Source organism: Gossypium raimondii, chromosome 1, assembly GCF_025698545.1.
Source record: "Gossypium raimondii isolate GPD5lz chromosome 1, ASM2569854v1, whole genome shotgun sequence".
In the NCBI taxonomy this organism is placed as follows: Eukaryota; Viridiplantae; Streptophyta; class Magnoliopsida; order Malvales; family Malvaceae; genus Gossypium; species Gossypium raimondii.
In genome coordinates, this window is record NC_068565.1 from 13,160,340 (window position 1) to 13,184,811 (window position 24,472).

At 33.0% G+C, this 24,472-nt stretch overlaps 2 protein-coding genes across 3 annotated transcripts; one reads left to right on the forward strand and one right to left on the reverse strand.

Annotated features, from left to right (window-relative positions):
* Positions 1-4,158: 4,158 nt before the first annotated feature.
* LOC105782899 (uncharacterized) lies at positions 4,159-8,394 on the forward strand. Of its 2 annotated transcripts, none has more exons than XM_012607981.2 (4): positions 4,159-4,315; positions 5,482-6,134; positions 6,247-7,138; positions 7,965-8,394. In XM_012607981.2, exons 2-4 carry the CDS (start codon positions 5,528-5,530, stop codon positions 8,116-8,118), a joined length of 1,653 nt encoding a protein of 550 aa, XP_012463435.1. In that variant the 5' UTR covers positions 4,159-4,315; positions 5,482-5,527; the 3' UTR covers positions 8,119-8,394. The 2 variants fall into 2 exon arrangements, with proteins under 2 accessions (XP_012463435.1, XP_052487871.1); XM_052631911.1 differs by having other exon boundaries at positions 6,247-7,161; positions 7,965-8,100.
* An 8,653-nt stretch (positions 8,395-17,047) lies between these two features.
* On the reverse strand, positions 17,048-18,380 carry LOC105786794 (uncharacterized). The gene is made up of 4 exons (XM_012613272.1): positions 17,860-18,380; positions 17,576-17,663; positions 17,334-17,518; positions 17,048-17,249 (listed from the first exon to the last, which is right to left on the reverse strand). Exons 1-4 carry the CDS (start codon positions 18,378-18,380, stop codon positions 17,048-17,050), a joined length of 996 nt encoding a protein of 331 aa, XP_012468726.1.
* Between the last annotated feature and the right edge of the window lie 6,092 nt (positions 18,381-24,472).

Here is a 24,472-nt window from a genome sequence, read left to right on the forward strand (position 1 = left end):
AATCAAGGAGATGTCCAACCGTTTCATTGATATCATCAATGGTCTCAAGGTTCTTGAGAAGACTTATGCCAACAAGGAGATGTTGAAGAAGATGTTGAATAAGCTCCTAAATTTATGAGAAGCTAAAGTGGCGGTCATAAAAGAGTCAAAGGATCTTGACACTCTTTTTCTTGATGAGCTCATTAGGTCCTTGTTGACATATGAAATGAAGATCAATCATAATGCTTAAGAGACCAAGGAAGCTCTAAAAAATAGTGAGAGTAACATTCAAGTCTACCACTCCTGAAAAAGATGATGATTCTAGCAATGATGATAACGATAAGGAGGAGATAGCTATGTCAACAAAGAAGTTCAAGAAATTCATGAAATTACAAGAAATTTGTTCAAGAGGTAGACTATTTGTCAAGATATGAAGTTTTCTCGAAATATAAGGAGATATGAAATTACAAAAAATGGGATTGAGTAAGATATTAGACAGACCCATCTTTTATTCGAGCTAAACCTTAAAAAGAAATTTTGACTTGAGCTCAACCTGATTTTATATTTTAAATAAAATAATTATATTTATAAATTAATATATAAAAGAGACTTCTCATGAAAAAAAATTTTCTCATTTCGTATAACTTATACCCAATAGTTTGAAAACCCAAATCCATTGGCTCCAACTTAAAATTCAAAATTCAAATTTTAAAACCTAATTTCTAATAAAAAAAACTCTAATTGCTTCAATCACATTCACATACAGTCTTAACTATCTGAAGCACTTATGGTTTTGTTTTCCTTGTCTTTGTTTTGGGATTTTGTAGTGTTTAATTTTTATTGAAGGAATAAATATTCAAGAGGTCTTTGTATTTAAAGGATATGAGCAATTTAATCCCTCCCAAAATAATTGAACAATTTAGTCACTATTAGAAAATGAATAAAAAAGAACAATTGATAATGGTGTTAAGCCATTAGTTATTTCCATTCATAAACTATTAGGCTACGCTTCAATTTAATCCCTTTCAAAATAAGTGGAGCAAAGTAGTCTCTATACTATTCAAAAGTGAACAAATAAAGACAAACTTTGTAACACTCCAAACCCGGCTTAGACGTTATGGCCAAATCCAGAGATGTCACAAAGAAGGGTTTTGAAAACGAAATCGTTACGATAAATTAATCCAGTTTTATAACTCATATTTGTTTATATCTATTGTTGAAAATGATATTTAATTGATTTATTTTCCAAAACGTAACTTACAGTGGAAGTCACAGAAAATGTTATTTTTGGAAAAACTCATTCGTAATTTTGGAAAAAAAACCTTTGTTTTAGTAAAAACCATGTTTTTATATATCCGTCACGAATAAAATGTAAAAACAAAGTACAAATTCTAAAATAAAATCAAACAGTTCGGAGAGTCCATAAATTACAAAACTCCTAGAAGATAATCCTTAATTTAATAAAATAAAAATCGTGAGCTTAAACAGTTACGAACTCATGGTCACCGTGAGGCTCCATCACACCGATTCGCCTAAGTCTGTGGATTACCTAAACAGGATAGAAAAATAGATGTGGGTTTTCGTAAACTCAGTGTGTAACCTAACAAAATTAGACATACTTTTCATACAGATAACATATACACAGTCAAATTCAGATTCATATTCGGACTTAAGTCCTTTACAGATACAATTACAGATAACAGAATCACATATGCAGAACAAATATACAGAATCCTATCACTTATCCTCTACACACTAAATTCGACCATCCCATCACACCATGTGGGGTTAAAAACACTCACCCATCCCTACATACCACATTGTGCCATTACGACACATATCAAATAATATGTAGTCATGCTGCCAGAATATAGGCAAAAGTCGCCATACAGAACACTTCCTCCACATATATAAAACCCACCTCAATCACAGATACAGATATACAGATACAGTAATCCCATGCATAACATGCTCATATACAAATGTCATATATATATAATTATAAGAATAATCACACATGCATAATAGTGTCCAACTCAAAGCAGAATATCAGATCACAAAATTTTAGGGTTTGGTTAGCCATTTTCGACCCTACGGTAGGCTCACAGTTGATCAGAACGACCTGTGCAACCCTAGGGAAATTTCAGAATTATGGGCCCACATGCCCGTATGGGCCCAAACACCCAGATTCACCTTGCCTGTATGGCCCACACGACCTGGCCAAACCCACATGCCCGTGTGGCCCACACACCCAACTTGGCCTAGCCCGTGTAACCCACATGACCACACTCACACCACCACACGGCCATGTCTCGCACACGACCAACCACACAGCCAGGTACACGGCCGTGTGGCGTCGACAGTGTGGTTTATTGCCTTTCGTCGAAGCTTGATTTTTTGTATTTTGGGTACACACCTAGTACAATTTTGGTGAGAAACCATTCCCGAGGCCTTCGAAACCTAAAACATAGCGCCCAAATGCCCAATTAGCAGTCAATTATGAATTGATACATAACCCAAAATAACGCACATGACTTAACGATGACACAAACAGACCCTAGCTCGATTTAGGCTATCCGAACGAAACTTCACCCCTCACCACCTTCTCCTATACCACAAATATGCAGAAATTAGTCCCTTAACTACTCACCATTTCACCAAAACAAAAGTATAACCCTAACCAACGTTTTGGAAATCGAAAGTTACAAAATACCATAGTTTCACTTACCAGAATCGTGCGATGAACACTGAAATAACGAGAAACAAATAGACGACAACAGACAAAAAGAAACAGAACCGCAGGAAAGAAGAGGAAAAAGAAAATGGCAGGGAATAGGGAAATTAAAGTCAAATTGATTTTGGAAAAGAGAGAAATTAATTGAAATTTTGAAAAAGAAATAAAAATCAAAGATATGGCAACATATCCCCTGATTTCTCCCACTAACCCATTAACTCACAACCTCCCTAGAAATCAAACACAGGACCTCCAATACACTAACTCCCTTACCACTCAAACCAACAAGCTCGGTCTGATATAAATTAACAGATAGTTTAATATAAACTCACTCAACAAGAGTAAGGTTAGGATCAGAAAAATAACAAAATTTGGCAAAGGTGAAACTTAAACCCAAAACCTCTCAAACACACCCAGTACACCTAACCACTAAAACAGATACATATTTATGTTAATTATTTACAGAAATAGAAATAAATTATTCAGGGATTTACAAACTTAATATGTCGTTAACTATTTCTGTGGTAGAAAGAACAAAAGATAAATATAGTTGTGAGAAACAACTCTACTTGGCTATCCTCATTTGAATAATTTCCAAAGATTAAAAAAATACCACACGTTAATAACTTTACATAATTATTTTCATTTTAAAAACTTAAAAAATCTAATCAATTAAGTATTTATACCATACATTAATAACTATGTAATTTACCAGTAAAATATTATTTTAATGGTAGTGATTTTTTTTTCAATACAAGTTTATAATTATATTACAATGGGGAAGAGGAAAAGAGCTTTGTATCAAACTTTAAACCTTACGCTAATCAATTTGAAACTCATACAAGTTTGACCATTGAACCAATGATGTGATTGGCTAATGATTATGGTCAAACCATAGGAACATTAGTTATCAAATAATATTATGTGAAAATTTATATAAACACTAAAAGTAACCTAATTTGTCGTCCAAAAATTTGAAAGGAGGAAAAGATAGGAGATGTAAGGGCAAATTTTTTATTCACCACCTAAATTTATCTAGACATAAACTAAAGGCATAATACAAAAAATAGCTCCCAGCATTTGATTGTTTGGTCACTTTGGTCCTTTCTTTTCTTTTTTTGTTAAATTGATATATTTTCAAAGTTTTGAGTCATTCTTATAAAAACCTAATAATTCTTGTATTTTTCCGAGTAATATAAAAGCATCTCATTTTTAGATATGTATTATCAAATAAGAGGGAGTTATAATTATTTTTATCTAAAATAAATTATATAAAAAGTAATACACTAATTTTAAAATTATTATCAATTAAATTGTGGAAAGTAAAAATACTACAAGTAAGATTAAAATGACGTTAAAGTTTCTTATTTATTTATTTATAAAATTTTAAAATATACTTGTAATAATAATAATATTAACACGATTTGTGAAATTTGGGTGTCGGATGGGATTATTATCAGGTTGTTGGTAGGAGGAGAAACAATAGAGCCTAAAACAAACAAGTTAAAAAACGTAACTTGCCCAAGACCTCATTTTTTTCTGCCTATCTCAGCTGAAAAACATACCGCTCTTCTTCCCAATCACCTCTATCTTTCCTGACCGGTAAGTCCCTTTGCTTATGCCTCTTTTGTAAAGGATTTCTTTTAATCTGTCTTAGTTCTTAATTCTTGTTTCATGCTTTTTAAAAATAAAAAATAAAAATTAGTTGCTTTTTTGAAGGTCTGAGCTTTAAGCAAATCACTGCAGTTTTTGTTGAATGGGCAAACGAAGTTGCTTATTTTTGCGGGTTCCCGGGTTATGCATGTGAAATGTTTGACAAAATGACGCTAAGGAAATTTGGGTTTCTTTGAATGAGGGGTAAAAAGGGTGATTTAATGACTGTATGGGGGTGAAGATTACAGTAGGGTTGATTATGGAAGTAACCGATTTTTTCTGGTTTAGTGAAGTATGCCATTGATGTTGGACTATCCTTCCTTCTGAGGAAAGCCAAATGATGATGTTCATAGTTTATTCTAATTAAAAAATCAATGAACTTTGATACTTAGACATTTATAATCTATGTTGAAATTTTATTAATCTCATACATTTTGGCTAGAGAAGTAGGTTCAACTGTTTTCTTTATCTCCCTGAAATGTGGAGATTGATGCTGATAATATTTCTGTTTTGCTTAATTGGCTAGTGCGCAGAGCTTGAGCTTTAAATTCTAAAAATGGAAGATGTCATAACAGAAATACCCTCGCCATCTAGATTCTTTCAGGAACATCTTAACAACTTTATACTTCCATCTCCATCTCTCGCGTTGTCATTCCTTATGTTTTTCATTCCTAAGCCTGAAAAGATCTTAACAATTAACAGAATTATATAATATTATATTGTTTTAGATTTTGGCAAAGGTTTGACTACACATCTATTTTAAAAACAGGCATTATGTTTCCAATCGGATTTGAGTTTTCTAAAACCTTTTACCAAAACAGCATTAGAAACTTTCTTTTTATAGAACATTAGAAACTTTAAATATAACAATTAAGTAATGATTTTATATTCATTCATGCTTGATTTTTTGTTATTATTTATTTCCATATATGTTGCATGTCATTATTTATTGAACTGGTGGTTTCATAATTATAGCCTGGAAAAAGAACTTCAAATAATTTCCTTTGATTTGGGCATGAGGCCATCAACCTTTTACTAGGTCGGCTTGTTTGGTTCTAGTGATTTCCATAACTCTTGAAGAATGTAAAATCGGTCTTCTTGTCCCTTTGTTGCAGATAATTGCTTTGTTTGCAGGTTCGCGAATCTTCAACCAGTCCTGCAATGGTTGGAGAATCATTGCCAGAGTTCAACTATCCCAAAGATGTTTTGCAGCCTTTACTTAGCGCATCAAATTCGTCTTCGCTACAACAAGCCCTAGAGATTCTTATAAAAGATTCTAGAGCTGCTGTTGGCCGTGCAGAACTTGCTTCAAAGAATATCCTTCCTACTGTTTTGAAGCTTGTTGAATCTCTCCATCGTGCATCAAGTCGAGAATATCTCATGCAAGCTACGAAGCTTCTTAGGAATCTATGTGCTGGAGAAGTTGCCAATCAGAATTCGTTTGTTGAGCATAATGGAATTGAAACTGTTTTGACTGTTTTGAGGTCTGCAGCACTTCTTTCTGATCCAGATTTTGGGATTATTCGTTTGAGTTTGCAAGTTCTGGCAAATGTTTCATTGGCTGGAGCAGAACATCAACAGGCTATTTGGCTTAAGTTGTTCCCTAACGAGTTTTTCATACTAGCAAGCATCCGTAGTCTGGAGACCAGTGATCCTTTGTGTATGATTTTATACACCTGTTGTGATGGAAAGCCTGGACTGGCTATTGAGCTATGTAGAGATCCAGGGTTGCCTATTGTAGCTGGCATAATTCGGACCGTTGCTTCAGGTACAAATGATGAGCCTTCGATTTTAAGTTCTTTTACTATGTTCCCTACTTTGTTTTAGATAGATTTAGCTAACTCTAGATCTCTCTTTTTTCTATTATCTTTTAATACCAGTTGGTTCTAGAGAAGACTGGTTTAAGTTACTTCTCTCAAGATTATGTTTGGAAGACATTCACTTCCCTGCACTGTTCTTTAAATTATGTGAAGGCAATGCTTCTGAGGATAGGGGAAACACTGCTTTAGGCGATAATGTTTTCTCATCGGAGCAGGCTTTTCTTCTGCGAATCATATCTGAGATCCTAAATGAACGAATTAATGAAGTAAGAGTTCCCAATGAGACTGCATTGTGTGTTCTCGGAATATTTAAGAGATCAGTAAGTATTGTTGATTTTGGTGCTAGAGCCAAGTCTGGTCTTCCAACTGGCTCTACATCCGTTGATGTTATGGGATATTCCCTCATTATTTTGAGGGATATCTGTGCTCAAGACGGTCTAGGAGACTTGAAGAAAGATTCTGTAGATGTTGTTGATTTGCTACTATCCAATGATCTTACAAATGTTATTTTATCATTGCTTCATGATCTTGAGCCGCCAGCAATCATAAGAAAAACCCTGAAGGATAGTGAAAACCGAGAACTGAATTTGGGTTCAACTAAGCTCTGCCCTTACAAAGGATTTCGGAGAGATTTGGTTGCGATAATTGGGAATTGTGCCTATAGAAGGAAGAACGTACAGGATGAAATAAGGCAGAAAAGTGGGATTCTACTGTTGTTACAGCAGTGTGTTACTGATGATGACAATCCATATTTGAGGGAATGGGGGATTTGGTCTTTGAGAAATTTATTAGAAGGTAATGCAGAAAACCAACAGATAGTTGCTGATTTACAGCTACAAGGGTCTGTTGACATGCCTGAACTTGCCAGACTTGGTCTTAAAGTGGAGGTTGATCAAAACACTCATCGTGCAAAGCTAGTAAATATCCCAGGAAGCTACACAAAGCCCGTCGAGTAATTTTTTTTTGGCTATTTTGGTATAGTTTTTTTTTTATAATGCTATTTTAGTATAGTTGACTTGTAGGTGTCATATTCTTTGAAGAATTTTTTCCGATTTGGACCCTTCTTTTAGGAACTGATCTAGAAAACAAGAAGCTTGATTATGAAATCCGATTTTATAATGGTACAATTTGTAGATGAAGATATAGAAAATTGTCTTTCCCCTCTGTCTTGATGATTCAGTTTTTGCTGATATCTGGGAATGAATTTGCTTTTATATGTGTATTGTTCATCATTTTCCAGAACACTTGATATTTCTTGGTACAGATTATGCATTGACCTTTTGATTGTTCTTGCAAATTCAATGTTTTCAGTGCTTGTGTTAAAAATTGGTCGTACTGAAGAAAGAAAAGCCAACTCCCATTTTAATATTTGATGGATTGTTGAACCCCTTAAATGTTATTGTATGATTGAGATAATTATCCTTGGATTGTTTCATGACAATATTGATATAGATATGAAAGGGTTCCCTTCACATTGCTGCTTGCCCTTTCTTAGGTTTTAAGTTATGCCTTAAAAGAGTTGCTCCTTTCTCTGCTTTAAAACCATTTCTCAGTAAGGTCCTTTGTTGCTTGAATGTATTGTTTAATTATTGAAAGAACTTTCTTCATTCTCCTTTTAATAATGCATGTTAATTATTGGGATTAAATTGTTTTCTTAGCTCATATTGCTTTTTGATAAATAATTTATGATTGACTCGTGTTCCTAGTTTTGAAATTCAGTCGATTCTATCTTTCGCAACACTCAGATCACTGTGCTGTCACTTGATAATATATGACAGGCGTGTAGGTCCTCTCAAGTTTATGGAGAAAATGTCCATCAGAGAACCACAATTACACATTCAAGCACACCACACTGCAACTTTCATCCTCTCCACCAAACGGCCCAATACCAATACCCTTCCATTTGGTTTCCCAGAAAATGTGCAGCTGTAGTAAATACTAATTTTATACAGTGCATGAATCTCAACAAGAAAGAGAGTTTGGAGATTCCCAGGAGTAGGGTTGATACAAATTTATTCCGGTACACATTACACCAACTCAATTTGGAATTTAAATAATAGTACAGATTTATCTATATAATATATACCATATCTACTCTATATTTATAACCTCTTCCAAGAGTACATACATATAGAATTAGACAATATTTGTAACAATTAGACAAGATTATTTTGTGGTTATAATAAGTTTTATACTCTTAAATAAGAATAGAGTTGGTGGGCAGCTTCAAAAGGGATTTAAAGAAGTCCAAATTGATTCAAACTTCAAAGAAAATAAGCTCATCCTCACCCTACCAGCTGGTTATTGTGTTTGAAGGAGTTTAAAGTGCTCACATGTGTCCACATTCAATATAAGAATGGAAACTCTAAGAAGATAAACTAAAAAAATTCAAAAGGAGTTTTGAATCATCCAAATTCCTTGTATCAAGGTCGATTATGTTGTCGATTATGTTGTATTGAGGCAAACTTTGAGAGAAGTGACCACTCCATTTAGCACTACTCAAGTTTTATAATTTGCTTTATTTATGGATTTTGTACAGTCAATCTCGTAATTATAATTGAAGAAGTGATTAGATCAAACAAAATCACTTTTCATGGATTTTAATGTGATCTACTTACCTTATATATTGTTGAGGCAATTATGTGAGCAGTGTTTCATGCAATGCCACAAGCAATGCCCATTGTTCTTGGAATTATGCAAGTCGCATAACTTGTCTTATTTGGAATTGACCATTTTTTAACTAAACCACTAGGGTAATGACTTAGATGATTTTATGGACGTGTGTTGGCCCATATTTGAAGATCCGTATTGTAGAGCAACAAATATTTAAAAACTGAATCATCCGAATCAAGCAAATTTGATCCCGTAATTTGTGAATATTGACTTGAATGACTTGAAGACATATCTTGTAAATATTTGATTTATTTTGAACTTATATTTGTAAAGTTTTTTTTATGAGGCTATGTTAATGGGATCTTTTTTATTGTAATTAATCTTTATCTTAGCAAGCGTTAAACTATTATATATTAGAGGCTTGTGTAAGTTAGAATGGAGAGTTGAGCACTTAATTTGTTCATTAGTATTAGCTTTGATTTTTAATTGTTTTGATATAACAAACTTAATTATAATTTCCCTTAATCAAATTTGCATAAATTATTTCAATCACATTCAAATTATTTTCAAGTGTTACAAACTCAAAAAATAAAGTTTCTAAATGACTTAAAATTTCTACAAAAGTTTTCAAGTACTCCGAAGTCCTTTAAAATGTTTCTAAGCCATATATTCTAAAGTTCCCAGCATTGTCTTAAGACAATTTGAGTCTTATCTTGAGGCATAGGCTTTGTCTCGAGACACAAGCATGTTTGTCTTGAGATAGACCAACATCGAGGCTAAAATTGTTTCAAGGGTGCCTTGTCTCAAGACAAAAATCCATTTGTCTTGAGACCCGCCAACATCGAAGTTAAGGTAAGCTATAGGGGAACATTATCTCAAGACAACAAAACATCGAAGCCAAGGTTAACTTCAAGGGAGCCCTGTCTTGAGACAATCGAGTAATTGTCTCGAGACATATGAAAAATTGTCTCAATACTAGCCTATTGTGTCCCGAGACCTCAAACTTCAATGGTCATATTTTTGTTCTTTCTGTCTCGAGACAAGGGTTTTATGTCTTGAGACATATTGTTAAAGGTTGCATTAAATTGTCCAAATAAATGCTCTCAATGGCAAGAACTTCCCTCCAACAACTCCAGACGTCCATAATTCAATGAGAGATATAAATATCATTCAAGGACACTCATATGAATATAAGAAACAAGTATACAAAGATTAAGAGCTAAATTCCTATCAATACCCATTATTATTTTTATTTTCACATGTACACACTTGTGAGTTTAGTATTGATTCATTCTTTCAAGTGTTGTATTGTATTGTGAAAGTGCTTAATTGTTGAATATCTACCTTCTAGAGGTGATAATCCATTCTCAATTTCATTTCTATTTTTGTGAGGATTTACTTAAGATTTTGGGTAGAAAATCTTAAGAGGAAGTGACCTTATATTGTATTTTGAAAAGATAGAGATTGTAAAGGTTAAACCTGTCCTCAAAAGGTTCAAATTAGTGAATTTGGAAAGTCCTTAGTCGTGGCAAGTTAAGGTAGTGGAAGTAGACAATTGGGACCGGATCACTATAAATTCTTGAGTCTCTATTGATTGTCATCTTTACTTTAAATTTTTAAAACACTGAACCCCCTTTTGGTGATTATTAATGTTAATAATTTGTATCTGATCTAGATATTTAGAGATGGTATTACTACTAAGAAAAAAAATCCATAAGAAGCTCAAGATAGAAGCAAAAAAACAAGAAGTTTGTCTCATGTCCTTCAACTATGTTGGGAGAAGGTCATTCCACCATGAGGCCTCATCTATTCAATGACACTAATTATTCTTATTGGAGAATAAAAATGAAGTTATTTATTCAAGCAAATGATTATGAAGTATGGAGGATGAACACAAATGGGAATTTCATTCCAAAGAAAAGAGTTGACGGTGTCATTGTTATTAAGGAGGAAGATAAATTGGTTCAAGTAAATATCAAGATAGTGCAACTAAATGCTAAAACCATGCAGACACTATTTTGTGCCATTGGTCCCAATGAATGCAATAGAGTCTCCTTGTGTGACAATGCTAAGGAGATATGAGATAAACTTAAATTCACTCATGAAGGCACAAGTAGAGTTAAGGAATCCAAGATTAGTCTCCTCACCTTTGATTATGAGCTCTTCAAAGAAAAATCAGATGAATGAATCAAACAGATGTCCAACCACTTCATTGATATCATCAATGGTCTCAAGACTCTTAGGAAAACTTATGCCAATAAGGAGATGGTGAAGTAGATGTTGAATAGCCTCACAACATCGTAGGAAGCTAAAGTGGCAACCATAGAGGAGTCAAAGGATCTTGCCACTCTTTCTCTTGATGATTGGGTCCTTGTTGACATATGAAATGAAGATCAATCATAATGCTTAAGAGATCAAGGAAGCTTCAAAGAAAGTGGGAGTGACATTCAAGTCTACCACTCATGAGAAATATAATGATTCTAGCAATGATGATGATGAGGAGGAGGAGATGGTTATGTTTGTAAGGAAGTTCAAGAAATTCATGAAATTTAGTAAATCTAAAAGACTTCCAAGGAGAGACATCATCAAAGGTGAATCAAGCAAGAAAGAAAATGACCCTATTATATGCTACGAGTGCAAAAAGTCAGGTTATATCAAATTTGAATGCCCTCAATAAAATAAGAAAGGGCATCAAAACGGAAGAAGAAAGCTATAATGGCATCTTGAACCAATAATGACTCTTTCGATAGTGATAAGGAACATGAAGTTGCTAACCTATGTCTCATGGTTATTGATGAGCTAAAGGTAATCTCTTATTCTAGTGATTTAAATGAATATACATTTGATGAATTATAAGATGCATTCGATGAGTTAATTATGAAATTTGAGATCATGAACTCCAAATACAAGAAAAAAATTTCAAAATTAAAGGAGAAGAATGAATCTATAACCATAGCCAAAGAAGAAATAGAAACAAAATTGAATGGCATAAAAGTTCAAAATGATGATCTGAACCAAAAGAACAAGAACTTGCATGATTTTTTTTCTATATTCTATATAAGGCAACAAATGTTGATTGACATGCTTGAGTCTCAAAAAAACTTTCTATGATAAGAGTGTTTAGAATTTACAATTTTACAAAAAGAAAACAAATTTAAGAATTTCTTTGAGAAACCAAACTACATATATGTGCCTCACTTTCTTGCACTTATTGTCATAAGAAAGGACATGATAGACAAGTTTGTCCTTTAAGGAAGCTCACATGTAGAAGCAAACTTACCAAGAGTGTGTGGATTCTAAAAGGTTTAAACACATCCCAATATGCAAACTTACTTGTTCCTTTCATATTCAAGTTCGAAAGTTTTAAAATTAATATTGGGTTTTGCATTAGATGGTACAACAATCGTTTAATTTGACAGCTTTTCAATTGGTCACCCTCATAAATGCCAAGTACAAGAATGCCAATAGCATAGAACTCAAGCTATACATGAGGACATGAATGAGTTTCTTAAACAGAGGCAAGTACATGTAGTAGTAAAGATTGCCAAACTCATATAACATAAACATTCCTCAAATGATGTAAAATATGGATGTTCTAACATGTTGTTTTTACTTTTAATCATCATATTGTCTATGGATGATTGACCAATATTTTCGACCAAGTAAACTTCACTTGACCCTCTTAAATTTAATCATTCACCAGATAATTCCCAATCAGCCTTGGCATTAGCTTTTCAATATCGATTTGAGATCAACCAATTAAAACAACAACTTCAATTGAAAGGACCATAATTAGGTTACAACTTGAGTATGTGGTGTGAGTAGTAGCAACGACAATATTAAAAAGTAAGGTATTTTAGCTACCTTTAAAAGACCGGCTACCTTTAATTACTCTCTCAATCAACATTGTTCCTCATTCAGGATCAAAAAATTTTATATTTTGTTGAATAAAAAAAATTAATTTCATATGTATAGTAAATAAAATGAAAATAAAAAGTTTAATTTTTGTCTCAAACAATATAAAAGTATTAACATGAAAATCTAATATTAACAAATAAATATCATCTTTAATAATAATTTAAAAAATTATCATGTTTGCAACTTCAAAGCAATATGATTATTTTTTCCTTAATAGAGCTATAATAAAGTTTACAAATATGTATGTAAGGAGGTTTTAGATTAGAGAACTTAGCATTAATTTTTGGTTATTTGGAAAAAAAAGAAGGAACTTTTCTTTTTTTGGATTTAGTTCAGTGGCTTGTGGGTCAATGATGGGGACTGGTAGCTATCAGGTTAAAGGTTTTAGTGTCAGGATTTGGGTTTTAGTGGTGAGTGTAATTAGTGAATACTAGTGGTGGCGAGGGTAGACTCAATGAGGGCTTAGGTTGATGGTGATGACTTTGTTATGGGTGGTGGAGATTGTTTTAGTGCAAGGGCGAAGATGGTGATGTAAGGTATAAAGCTGAGAAGATGAAAGAAGGGAAGGGGCAAAGAGACAAAATATTTTATTTTTAATTTAATTTAATTCCAACTTAAAATTTAAATCTAAATATTTTATTTAATTCAAAATGCTACATTGTCATAATTTGGTTGGCTCAAAAAAATTTAGCCGACGGGAGATTAAAAGTAGTAACGAAATAAAACTTTAATGCTACGCTTAATTATTAATATAATAATATGAGAAAAAATTCATTTAACACATGTTTTAAAATAGTTAGGCATGAAATAAAAAAATAGTACAAATTTAAACATCCAGCTAAAAAGATGAATTGTAAAAATAAGCGAAAAGCTATCATCCTCTTTACCATAAACAAGTAATGTGAGGTACTAAAATTACTAATTATGATTGGTTTACAGCTAATCGTGACTAAAACATGTAGAAAAATAATATCCCAACCAGACGTAACATAAGTACCTAAATGAGATAAGATACATAGTTTGAAAACCTATTTTCATATAAAACTATAGTATAAGATAAGATAAAAGTGTTATTTGGTATATTGCCTTTAAAGTTTTCTAATTTTATAAACCGAGTTAAGAAATTGTCTTGTGTCTCGTATATTTAACTTTTAATTTTAAATACAATTGAATGATACATAATAACCTCTTTTAAATATAGTTGTCGAGTTTCACTATCGATATATTAAATAATTATTTATAATATGATATATAATAACTTAAAATTTATATACATAAATGATTAATATAATAAATAATACAATTGTTATATGGAATTAAGCTCCTAGCTCATACTAGATTGACTGAATATGTCAGAGAAAAAAAAGTTAATTGATCAAATAGCCTATTTTTCTTAAATTTAGGAAAATAAGTCGTTTTTAAAAGAAAAAATGTGAAAACGCATTCAGCTAGACGAGTTTTTCTGCTAACAAGTCAGGGGACGCGTTTTTCGATAATTACAAAGAAAGCTCGTTCAGCTGAGTGTGTTTTCTCTAACATGTCAACAGGAAAGCTAGTCCAACTAGACGCGCTTTCACACTACTGTGAAGAAAGTACGCCCAGTTAAACACGTTTTTACACACTCTCTCCAAAAACAATCCGATTTCCTAAAATTTCAAAAAATTGATCTATTTAATTAACTATTTCTTTTACATGTATAACCAATTTAGACGGTAGATCCATCCACTCCGGTTAATTAATAAGTACATAGAAGAAAATGGATAGTATTACATAATATAAATGTGGCTGTGAATTAAAACACGTAGATGCCTGCCCTCCCATCATCTGCTGTCTTATCTTTGTATATAAGAAATTATATGTAAAAGGAACCGACCTAAAACTAAATATTGCTTTCTTGCAAATCAATACCAATAAAAATAATGGCATTATTTGTTTATTGTTACAAGAAATCAGACCGGCAAAATTAAATAGAATTATTAATAAAAAATTGTTTAACAAGGTCAAACGTCAAACCTATCCCATTTTTCTATGCTTATTATTTTATTGCCGACCTTTGAGGGTGACTTTTACCTTCTCGAGGTATTTATTGAAAAAGAGTATGAAAGGGAAATATGAGGATATTTTACTAAAAAAAACTCATTTCTAATATTATTTACAGAAATAGGATATTTAAAATATTATTTACGGGAATAGTCTAAAAGAAATAAAACGTGTCTATGTGGAAGTATTTTTAGGGAAAAAAGTAGAAAAGCGCTCTTTTGTTGACATGACAAAATACGTTGACGTGGATACACTTTAGCCCGTATTTTTTCTCAACGCTCATTTAAAAATTTGACCGTAGGGGCCAACGGTCATGAAAAAAAATTATAAAAATTCCCCACCCATTTTTTCACACAAAATTTCTTCTAAATTACATTTCTTCCAAATTTCTCTCTAAATTTCTCAAAAAAGCTATCAAAGCTCTCTAAGTTTTTAATTTTTGTCTAAATTAGTATTTTTTTCATAATTTCTAAGAAATTTGATCCTGTTAGTAATGTCCCGATAATTAATTCGTCTCGATGATAAACATATCTCCGTCGACCAAATGAAAATGGTAATGGTTAATTTTAATTTTTTAATATTATCTATTTTTTTCATTTATGTAATTTAATTAATCTTTGTTTATATTTTTTTATAACATTCGGTAGATCAAATGTTACAATATTTTATTCGTAATATGTCTAGTCCTCCATCACCGTTGATAGAAAATTACTTAAGAGAAGCGGGCTTTTAGCATGTGACCAATATAGGTCAGGGGTGTAAGTTGGACCCGAAACTCATCAGCGCGTTCGTAGAGAGGTGGAGATCTGAGACGGACACATTCCATCTTCCATGCGGGGAGTGTACCATTACTTTGGATGACGTGCAGTTACAATTGGGGTTACCGGTGGATGGGTCCGTACTCACTGGGTCCGCTTAATCTACTGATTGGGGAGCCATATGCTACGATCTTTTGGGTGCAATTCTGAATAATATTTACGGAGGTCGGATCGAGATGAGCTGGTTACGAGACACATTCCCGGAGCCGGAGGATGATTCGACTGAAGTAGAAAGAATACGATATGTTCGGGCATACATCCTTCAGAGCCTCAGAAGTTATCTGATGTTGGACAAGTCACGAAACCTCAAACATCTAAGGTGGTTGGCGAACTCAGTTAGGGGTCTACCGTGTTGTTGACATTGTATTGGGAGATGCGTCGGGAGACGCAACCAAATAAAATCAAAATTGGAGGTTGCCTCTCACTGCTACAATCATGGGCTCAGTTTCACTTTCTATTTTTACGTCATCGAGTGAACCACCAGTATACGTTCCCACTCTTAACGAGGTAAAATTTATATTAGATTTTACAATTATTATATAGATTTAAAATATAATTTTATGCTAAAATTTTATTTAAATAGGTAGAACCATTCGGCGAGTTACGGGAGAATACCTACCGCTCTTGAAGATATACGACTTCTATTAACCAACAGTCGGAAGCACATGTAAATATATATTTCATTTTGAACTATATATACATAACATAGTTGATTTCGTATTTAGTATTTAGTATTTAGTATTATGTATATAACTAATATTTTTATCACGTTCACGAGTGCATGGATAACAAAGTACGTCAAACCTCCCACAGTCGCAAGTCATATTTCCCAAGTATACACAATATTATCCGTCAGTAATACTTTAGTTAGGTCTGTCGAACTCCGTCACACGAAACCATAGGTTATCGTGATCATGACACACTGTGCGCATGGAGTTTGCCCGCGTCTTGGCCTTATTAGTTTATTGCACTACCTTTCGGCACCATACATGGCTTCTCTACATTTAGCCTTTATAACTCGTTGTTCGCTTTGGAAACAGTATCGCCAAATAGAAGAATGTCTCTCGCACAACTGAGGTTATCATCAAATGTCATGTTTCTTTTAGAACAGAATTAATGCATTCAGCTAGGTTTGAGGTCATATAACCATATCGTAGGCTGTCATCGTATGATTGTGTCCATTGATCGAAAGGTATGTTACCGAGGTAGTTTGCACATTGATCATTGCCAACATCTCATGAAAACAGTCCTTATTGATTTCGTACCCTGTTAATATAAATGGATAGCGATAATTACATACCACTCTTTCATTCAGAACAAATTGAATATTACAAACCAAATAATATTAGTAGCGATTAAATACCCATATTGATCACTTGCCATCATCTAGTGGTAGACTGATATTGCTCGTAGTAGTTGGATGCAACGTGCCTTAGACAATACCGATGGTGTGTGCGATCCTATAAGCTTCCCTATAGCTCAATTATAGCTAGTATTCCAGCTCCTCGATCCGATATAAAACAGATATCAGGTTGGGGGCAGACATGCCTCCTCAACTTAGAAAGAAAGAAATCACATTCGTCACCTGACTCCCCCAGTGTTATTACAAACGTAATTGGAAGGATTCTCCCATCACCATATTGTACCACAGCTAGCAATAGCCGACGGGTATATCTACCATACATAAATGTATCATCAATTTGCACTAATGGTTTATAGTACACAAATACATCCTGGTATTGCTTAAAGCTTCAGAACAGATGCTTGAACACTTGGTATCCACGGAGTAAGCGGTCGTTGTAGTCCGCAGGAACTGTTTGAAGGTCTGTTATGTAACCTGGGACGTACATCTCCAGCACCTGACACCGCTGCCACACCTCATTGTATGAAGCTTCCCACCCATTGTGCATATTATCCAACGCCTTTTGCTTAGCTACCCAGGCCTACGATAAGAACGCGTATACGTGAATTGACTACGAATATTGGTAATTAAGACCAACACAGCAGTCATGAGATCCGTTTTCACTATCAGTAGTATTAAGCCCGCTACCATCTCTAAATCCAGCTTGAGATGATCTTGTGAAACACCTATCAACCCATGAGTACGTTAAATAATACAACATTAAATAATAACAGTAATATTCAAAAACCCTAAACATCCAGTGATACTGTACCGGTAACACACGTATGTGGACCTTTGAACTTCTTTATCTCCCACAACCCTGTCCTCTTATTAACCAAAGCCATGATTTTTCATGAACATGTACAGTCTCGCACTGCATACTTGGCCTCGAACTTCGTAGATTTGAATTTAATCATGTTGTAGTTAACCCCATTCATGATGCTATATTGCTTTAATGCATCGAGAAAACCATCATTACTAGAAAACTCCTTACCAACTTTCAATTCACACGAATCCAACGATGAACTTGTGTGGTCACGCCTCATGTGTGGTACATTTGGAAACTCTAATGCATCATCTGCTGATAGATCGACATTATGCATATGGACTGGAGACAAGTACGCCATGAATTGTAGATCTTCTTCTTCTTCATTTGAATCTCCTTCACCATCTTCAGGTTTGGTTGGAACAGACTCTGGTTCAAAAAATAATACAACTTCTGTATCATCGGGACTGGCCTCTCGGGGTGGATCCACATCGGGCTCATCATCTGACCCACCAACATCTATAACGTACAAGGTTCCCTCGCTAATGGACGTCGTAAGAAGTGCATCATCCCTTATCGTGTACATTTCATAACGTCCCCAATCAGATGTGGATTGCCAACCACAAGTTGATGTCATTCCCTAGTACGTATTTTCAGTATTGAACATCAACCCACCGAGGTGTATGTCCCATCCATTAACGGAGTATCGTGTAGAGGTATTGTATTCCATACTACCATAAAAAATGAACACTGCCGTGTTCTGCCTCCCACTAACAGAGTGTCGAGTAGGGGTTGTGTATTCCTCTCGAACAGTAATAGATATTGAAGTCCCAAGTGCTTCATTTGGCGATGAAAATTTTACATATAACTCAAGGTAGGGTGATCCACTAGCGAGATGAGTCTGCACCATCGCCTCCAAGCCACGAGCCCTTTTAATAACAAATGGGACATATGTCACGGGATATGCCAAAGTACAAAATTGATACTTAATAGACAAAACTTTTATTAGTGTCGTTTCAAATATTTTGCGGCTAATTCTTTTATGAAGTTCTGTCAATTCTATGTTCTAGTTAAAAACCAGTCGCGTTGTGTTCTCCGATAAAAAAATATCGTTCTCGGTGTCACGGATCTCACCATCGTAGTAAATAACAACACTAATACGTTCACTCATTTTCAACGAAATTATCTGTCGAAAGAAATTCAAAACAAAAAATATTATGCAAAAATATAATAATTCGTATAAATATTAATACAATAAATCAACTTATACCTTCTGAACTTCTTCAATTTCTATTCTTTTGAACTTCTCCAATTTCTCTTGTTGCAACTTATGCAACAACATAATGAAATTTGGCTCATTAATAGCCTAAGGGATAGTGGGATGCATTGTCACCAACACTACTGAAAAGAGCATCCACCTGGGAGATTTTTTAGTACTTTTGCTGACAATGTATCCTGATTGAAGCGTTTTTCAACCCCAACTACTAGATTTCCCGTGAATCCCGGGATATTTTCCAGAACCATCTTCTCAAAATTATTTTTTCAGGATCAACTATACAAAAAAAGCGTCCAGCTGAAAGCTTTTTCTGTACAATTACTGACTATACAAAAAAAATACAAAATTCATCTCGTCAAAATAATTTTTTCAGAACACATCATGCCAAATTTATTTTTCATATCCATCTTGTCAAATTTATTTCTTCCGAAACAATACTTACCAATTAAAAAATTATACCCTAAACCCTAATTTATTTATTAAAAACCCTAAACCATAATTTATTTTTTCAAAAATCCTAATCCTAACCCTAAACCTTAAACCCTACCCATAAACCATAAGCCCTAACATAAAAATAACACAAAAACCCTAGAAAAACATGGGCTAAAGTGCCCCCACGTCAACGTGCTTTTGCCATGTCAGCAAAAGCGCTCCCACGTCAACGTGCTTTTGCTGACATGGCAAAACTGCTCCCACGACAAGGTATTTTTTTGCATTTTTCCCTAAAAATGCTTCCACATAGGCACGTTTTACGTTTTTTGGACCATTCCAATAAATAATGTTTTAAGTGACCCATTTCCGTAAATAATGTTGGAAGTGGGCCTGTTTTAGTAAAATACCCAAAATGTGAGGTGGTACAATTAAATGCAAAATTATACTTACATTTCAATGTTTGCTTACGATTGTAGAAAATAAGAAAAATAAGGATTTTTTATATAAATAAAAAAAATTAATTAATTACGAAAATAGTTTGGAGGAAAAATTATATACGAAAATGACTTATTTGTTATAGTACTCGTCGGTACCACTTGACCAACCAACGACACCATCCCCTTTTCTACTTAATCGTGACTCAATCATCAGTGTTTAAAAAAAATAATTTTTTAGTAGTGCTGCCTGACATAGTGACAATATCGGATTTGATGTTATGTTCAGATACTTGATGAAACAATTACCCTTTTTAGATTGGCTGAAAAAAGAGTGTTGTATGGCGGCACCAAATTAAATGGTTTTCAACTTTTGATCTATTTGCATGTTAGATCTGTTTCCTTTTGAAAATAAATTTAAATAGCCCTTGAAAATGCAAGAATAAAAAAATAAATCCTTCTCAGTTTTTTTCAAGTTTTTTAAAAACAATAAAATTTTAAAAAAACTATATAAAATTCTTATTTAAATTACACAAATATATCCTCAAAAATTTCTTCAAGTTTACTTAAATTTAAACATTTTCAATTCATTCCCTAACATATTTGAATTTAGATAATCTTGAAAAAATTAGGGATATATTTGGGTAATTTAAATAAAATTTTATATAGTTTTTAATTTTATTGTTTTTTAAAAAATAAGAAGGGTTTATTTATATTATTCTTATATTTTAAAGGATTATTTAAATTTAATTTCAAAAAGGGAAAGACCTAACATGAAATAGACCAAAAGTTTAAAACCATTTAATTTTTTTGCGGCATGGCACCCTTTTTTTTCAATCAATCTAAAAAGGGTAATTGCTTTATTAGGTCCCTGAACATTTTATATAAAAAATTATTTTTTTAAACACTGATGATTGGGTCATGATTAGAGAGAAAAGGGGAGTGGTGACGCCGATTGGTTAGGCGGCATCGACATGTACTATAGCAAACAAGTTATTTTCGTATATAATTTTTCCTTCAAATTATTTTAGTAATTAATTAAATTTTTAGGTTATTTATATAAAAAAACCTGAAAAATAAAGGAGGACTTTTAAGATCATAAATTTGTAAATAACAATAATATTCTTACATTATTAAAGGATAAAAATATTATAAAAAGTTATTTTTAAATTTTATTTTATTATTTCAAGTAAATATTTGAACTATTTTAAAAGTAACAATTTTGTAAAAATAAAAATAAAAGTAACAATAGTTTCTAATAAAATAATTAACAATACCAACAAGTGATTTATCTAATGGTAAGGTACATTATATTTTTAAGTGAAAACATTGATTTGAACCTTGAAATTGATGTTATTGGAAGATGCAATCTTAAACTCTAAACATAGATCATAAAATAGATACGAAGAAGACTAATTTACTCAAAAATGCCAAAATTTTTTTACTAGAATAGACCTTTTTTGGAAAAATTACGTGAATAGACCAATTCTACGAAAACACTTCCTCAACAGTAACCTCCAACAGCTATTTAATTAGCCGTTGGACCCCCCACCCAACGGTCCAATTTTTTTCCTATATAACCCCTCATTTCAATGTTCTTCCAATTCAATCTCAACTCTTTCTCACATTCTCAAATCTCTCTCAAATTTATCTCAATTCCCTCTAAAATTCTCATTCAAATTTTATTTCTCTGTAAATTTTATTTTATTTTATTAAATTTATCTTAACATTTTTATAAATTATTTTTTCTATTAGAAATTATTCAGTGTTTTTCAAAATTAGAAATGGCAAGATCTCTAATCCGTTTTGATGTCAACCGCATTTCCTTCAATCAATTGCAAATAGTAAGAATATTTTTTATTATATTTTAACGTTTTTTAATTTTTCTGTTTTCTTGTTATATTTGAATTTAATACTTTTTTACCTAAATAGGCGCAAAATCAAATTTTGGAGACCTATATTCGTAATCTAATCGCTTCTCCATCACCTTTGATTGAACCTTACTTGAGAGATGTCGGTTTTTCACACGTGACCCTTGTAGGTAGGGGTGTAGGTTGGACTTGACACTCGTAAGCGGGTTGGTGAAAAGGTAGAGACCCAAGATGCATACAATTTATCTTCCATGCGACGTGTGTACTATCACTCTAAATGATGTGCAGTTATAGCTCGGGTTACAGGTGGATGGGCCAGTAGTGGCTGGGTCAGTTCACACAGCCGATTGGAGAGGCATATGCACCAAACTTTTGGAGAGGATTCTGGAGACAATATTTGGAGGCCGGATCAAAAAAGGGTTGGTTAAGAAGAAATTTCGATGGGCTCGATGAGGATTCAACTGAAGTCCAAAAAGAACCCACCACACAACTATGTCATTGGACTCGACTTATTCTTTCATTTTGACCTCTCAAACAAGAACATATGTCGACATCTGATGGCCTTCATCTGTTCTTGCAAACTCTGCATATAACTTGAGAAACGGTGATCCATTGTCAATATGCGTCTGCACCATCGCATCCAACCGCCTCGCACCTTTGATTTGAAAAGTGTCATATTTGACGGGGTTAGCTGAAGCACAAAATTGATATTTAAGGGACAATACTCTCATCTGGTTGGATCTGACAATTTTCCGCCTAATTCTTGTCCGAAGTTCTAACAATTGTATGTTCTGGTTAAAAGCCAACTGTGTTGTGTTCTTTAATTAAAAAAAATCACCCCGTTCTCAATGTCACGCACTTCACTGTCGTAATAAACAATAGTATTAATTCATCCACTCATTTTCAACCAAATAACATGTTCGAAACAAAAACATTATGCAGAAAAATAATGTTGTAACTAAATATGAACAACAAAAATCAATGCTCACTTTATGCAAATAGCATGGTTGCTCCAACTTATGCCTTATATGTGAACTTCTCTTCTTCTAATCTTCTTACATTTTTCTTTACTCGTAAACGCATATGCCACTCTGTGCTGGAATAGGTTGCTTTCAGTGTTAGAATTGTAAAATAAATCTAAAATAAATTAGAATTGAAAAATAGGATCTATCATGTCAAATCGTCAAGAATAAATCAAGAATAAAACTAGATGCGGAAGCGTACCTGAATCCATGAATTCCTTGAAATTTTTCCAGATCTTGGGGATTTGATCTTCCAAATTAGCACACAAGAAATTCAGAGAATATTTGCTCTTTCCTAAGGATGGGATATTAGAAAAGATATCTTGTGTGTAATTTGGGAACCATAACCCTAATATTTATAACCTTGGCATATTAGTTCTAATTTCTAATTAGCCCATCATTAATTAGAATTTGATTAGAACTCAATTACTAGATACACATATTTGATCCATACTTTATTTAATAATTAAAGCCCAATAAAATTTTAACCAAATTAGATCACTTTTAATTTGGGCTAACCTATCATGATAGTAAATAATAACATGTAATTACCCTTATTATATATGTAATGTCCATATTTTCCAACAATCTCTCACTTGGACCACATATATACTAATTATTCTATGATTACATGTTATTATATAACCTTATGAGCTCAAAAGTTTACTATCATATCCAAAAGGTATTCTGAACAATTTCGTCCATTAATTATGTTAACATAAAACCAAGGCGACTTTCGTTACATATATCGTAACTAAGTCCATCCTTGATCACGTATATTAACACAAAAAAAAGACATAGATCAAGTATGGATGTGTAGCATGGAAATTACATGCAATATGATCTAAACATGTCTATTTCAAACTGGTCCTTTTAAACCTTAGTGAGATCAAACCTTACCAAAATCAGAGTGTGAATAAACCAAATAAACTTTACTTCTGCAGAAAATAAATTTAATATCTTTAAACTGAAATAACTGAAAATATGTTTATAACATAAAAGCATTTAAAAATACAAACTCCCACTAAAACCAAATATCCTTTAAATGACATTACACCTATATGAGCAGTGTGCTCTTATAAAACCTTAGGTGTAGTTCCTTAGTAAGCGGATATGCAATCATGGAGTTTGTCCTAATATGCTTTATAGGCACCTAGCCACTCTGAGCTTTTACTTTAACAATCAGTAACTTAAAGTCTATGTGTTTTGACTTTGATGTACTCCAGTTGCTATTGGAATAAAAGACTGCAATTTGTTTTCACAATTTGCACCTTAGTAACAACATATTGTATCAATATTACATCAAAATTGGAGTTCTGTATACCTGATGATCTCTAACTGATTAGATCTCTGGTATGTTAATCTTTTGTCCTCTAAAAATACCTTATAACCCTCTTGGATGCTATCCAATTGTCCAAACCAATGTTGCTTAAAATATCTGCCTAACATCCCAATAATGTACACAATATTCCAATGTATACAAACCTAAATGTACATCAAACTTTCCACTACTAAAATGTAAAAAATCTTATGAATTTTTGTAATCTCAAAATCATTCTCAGGGCATTGATTTTGGCTATACTTATTATTGACAAGCAGCGTGTCATTAACATATAAAACCAAATATAGAACCTTACTCCCACTAAACTTATGGTATATACGATTATCAACAAAATTCATCTCTAAATCGAATA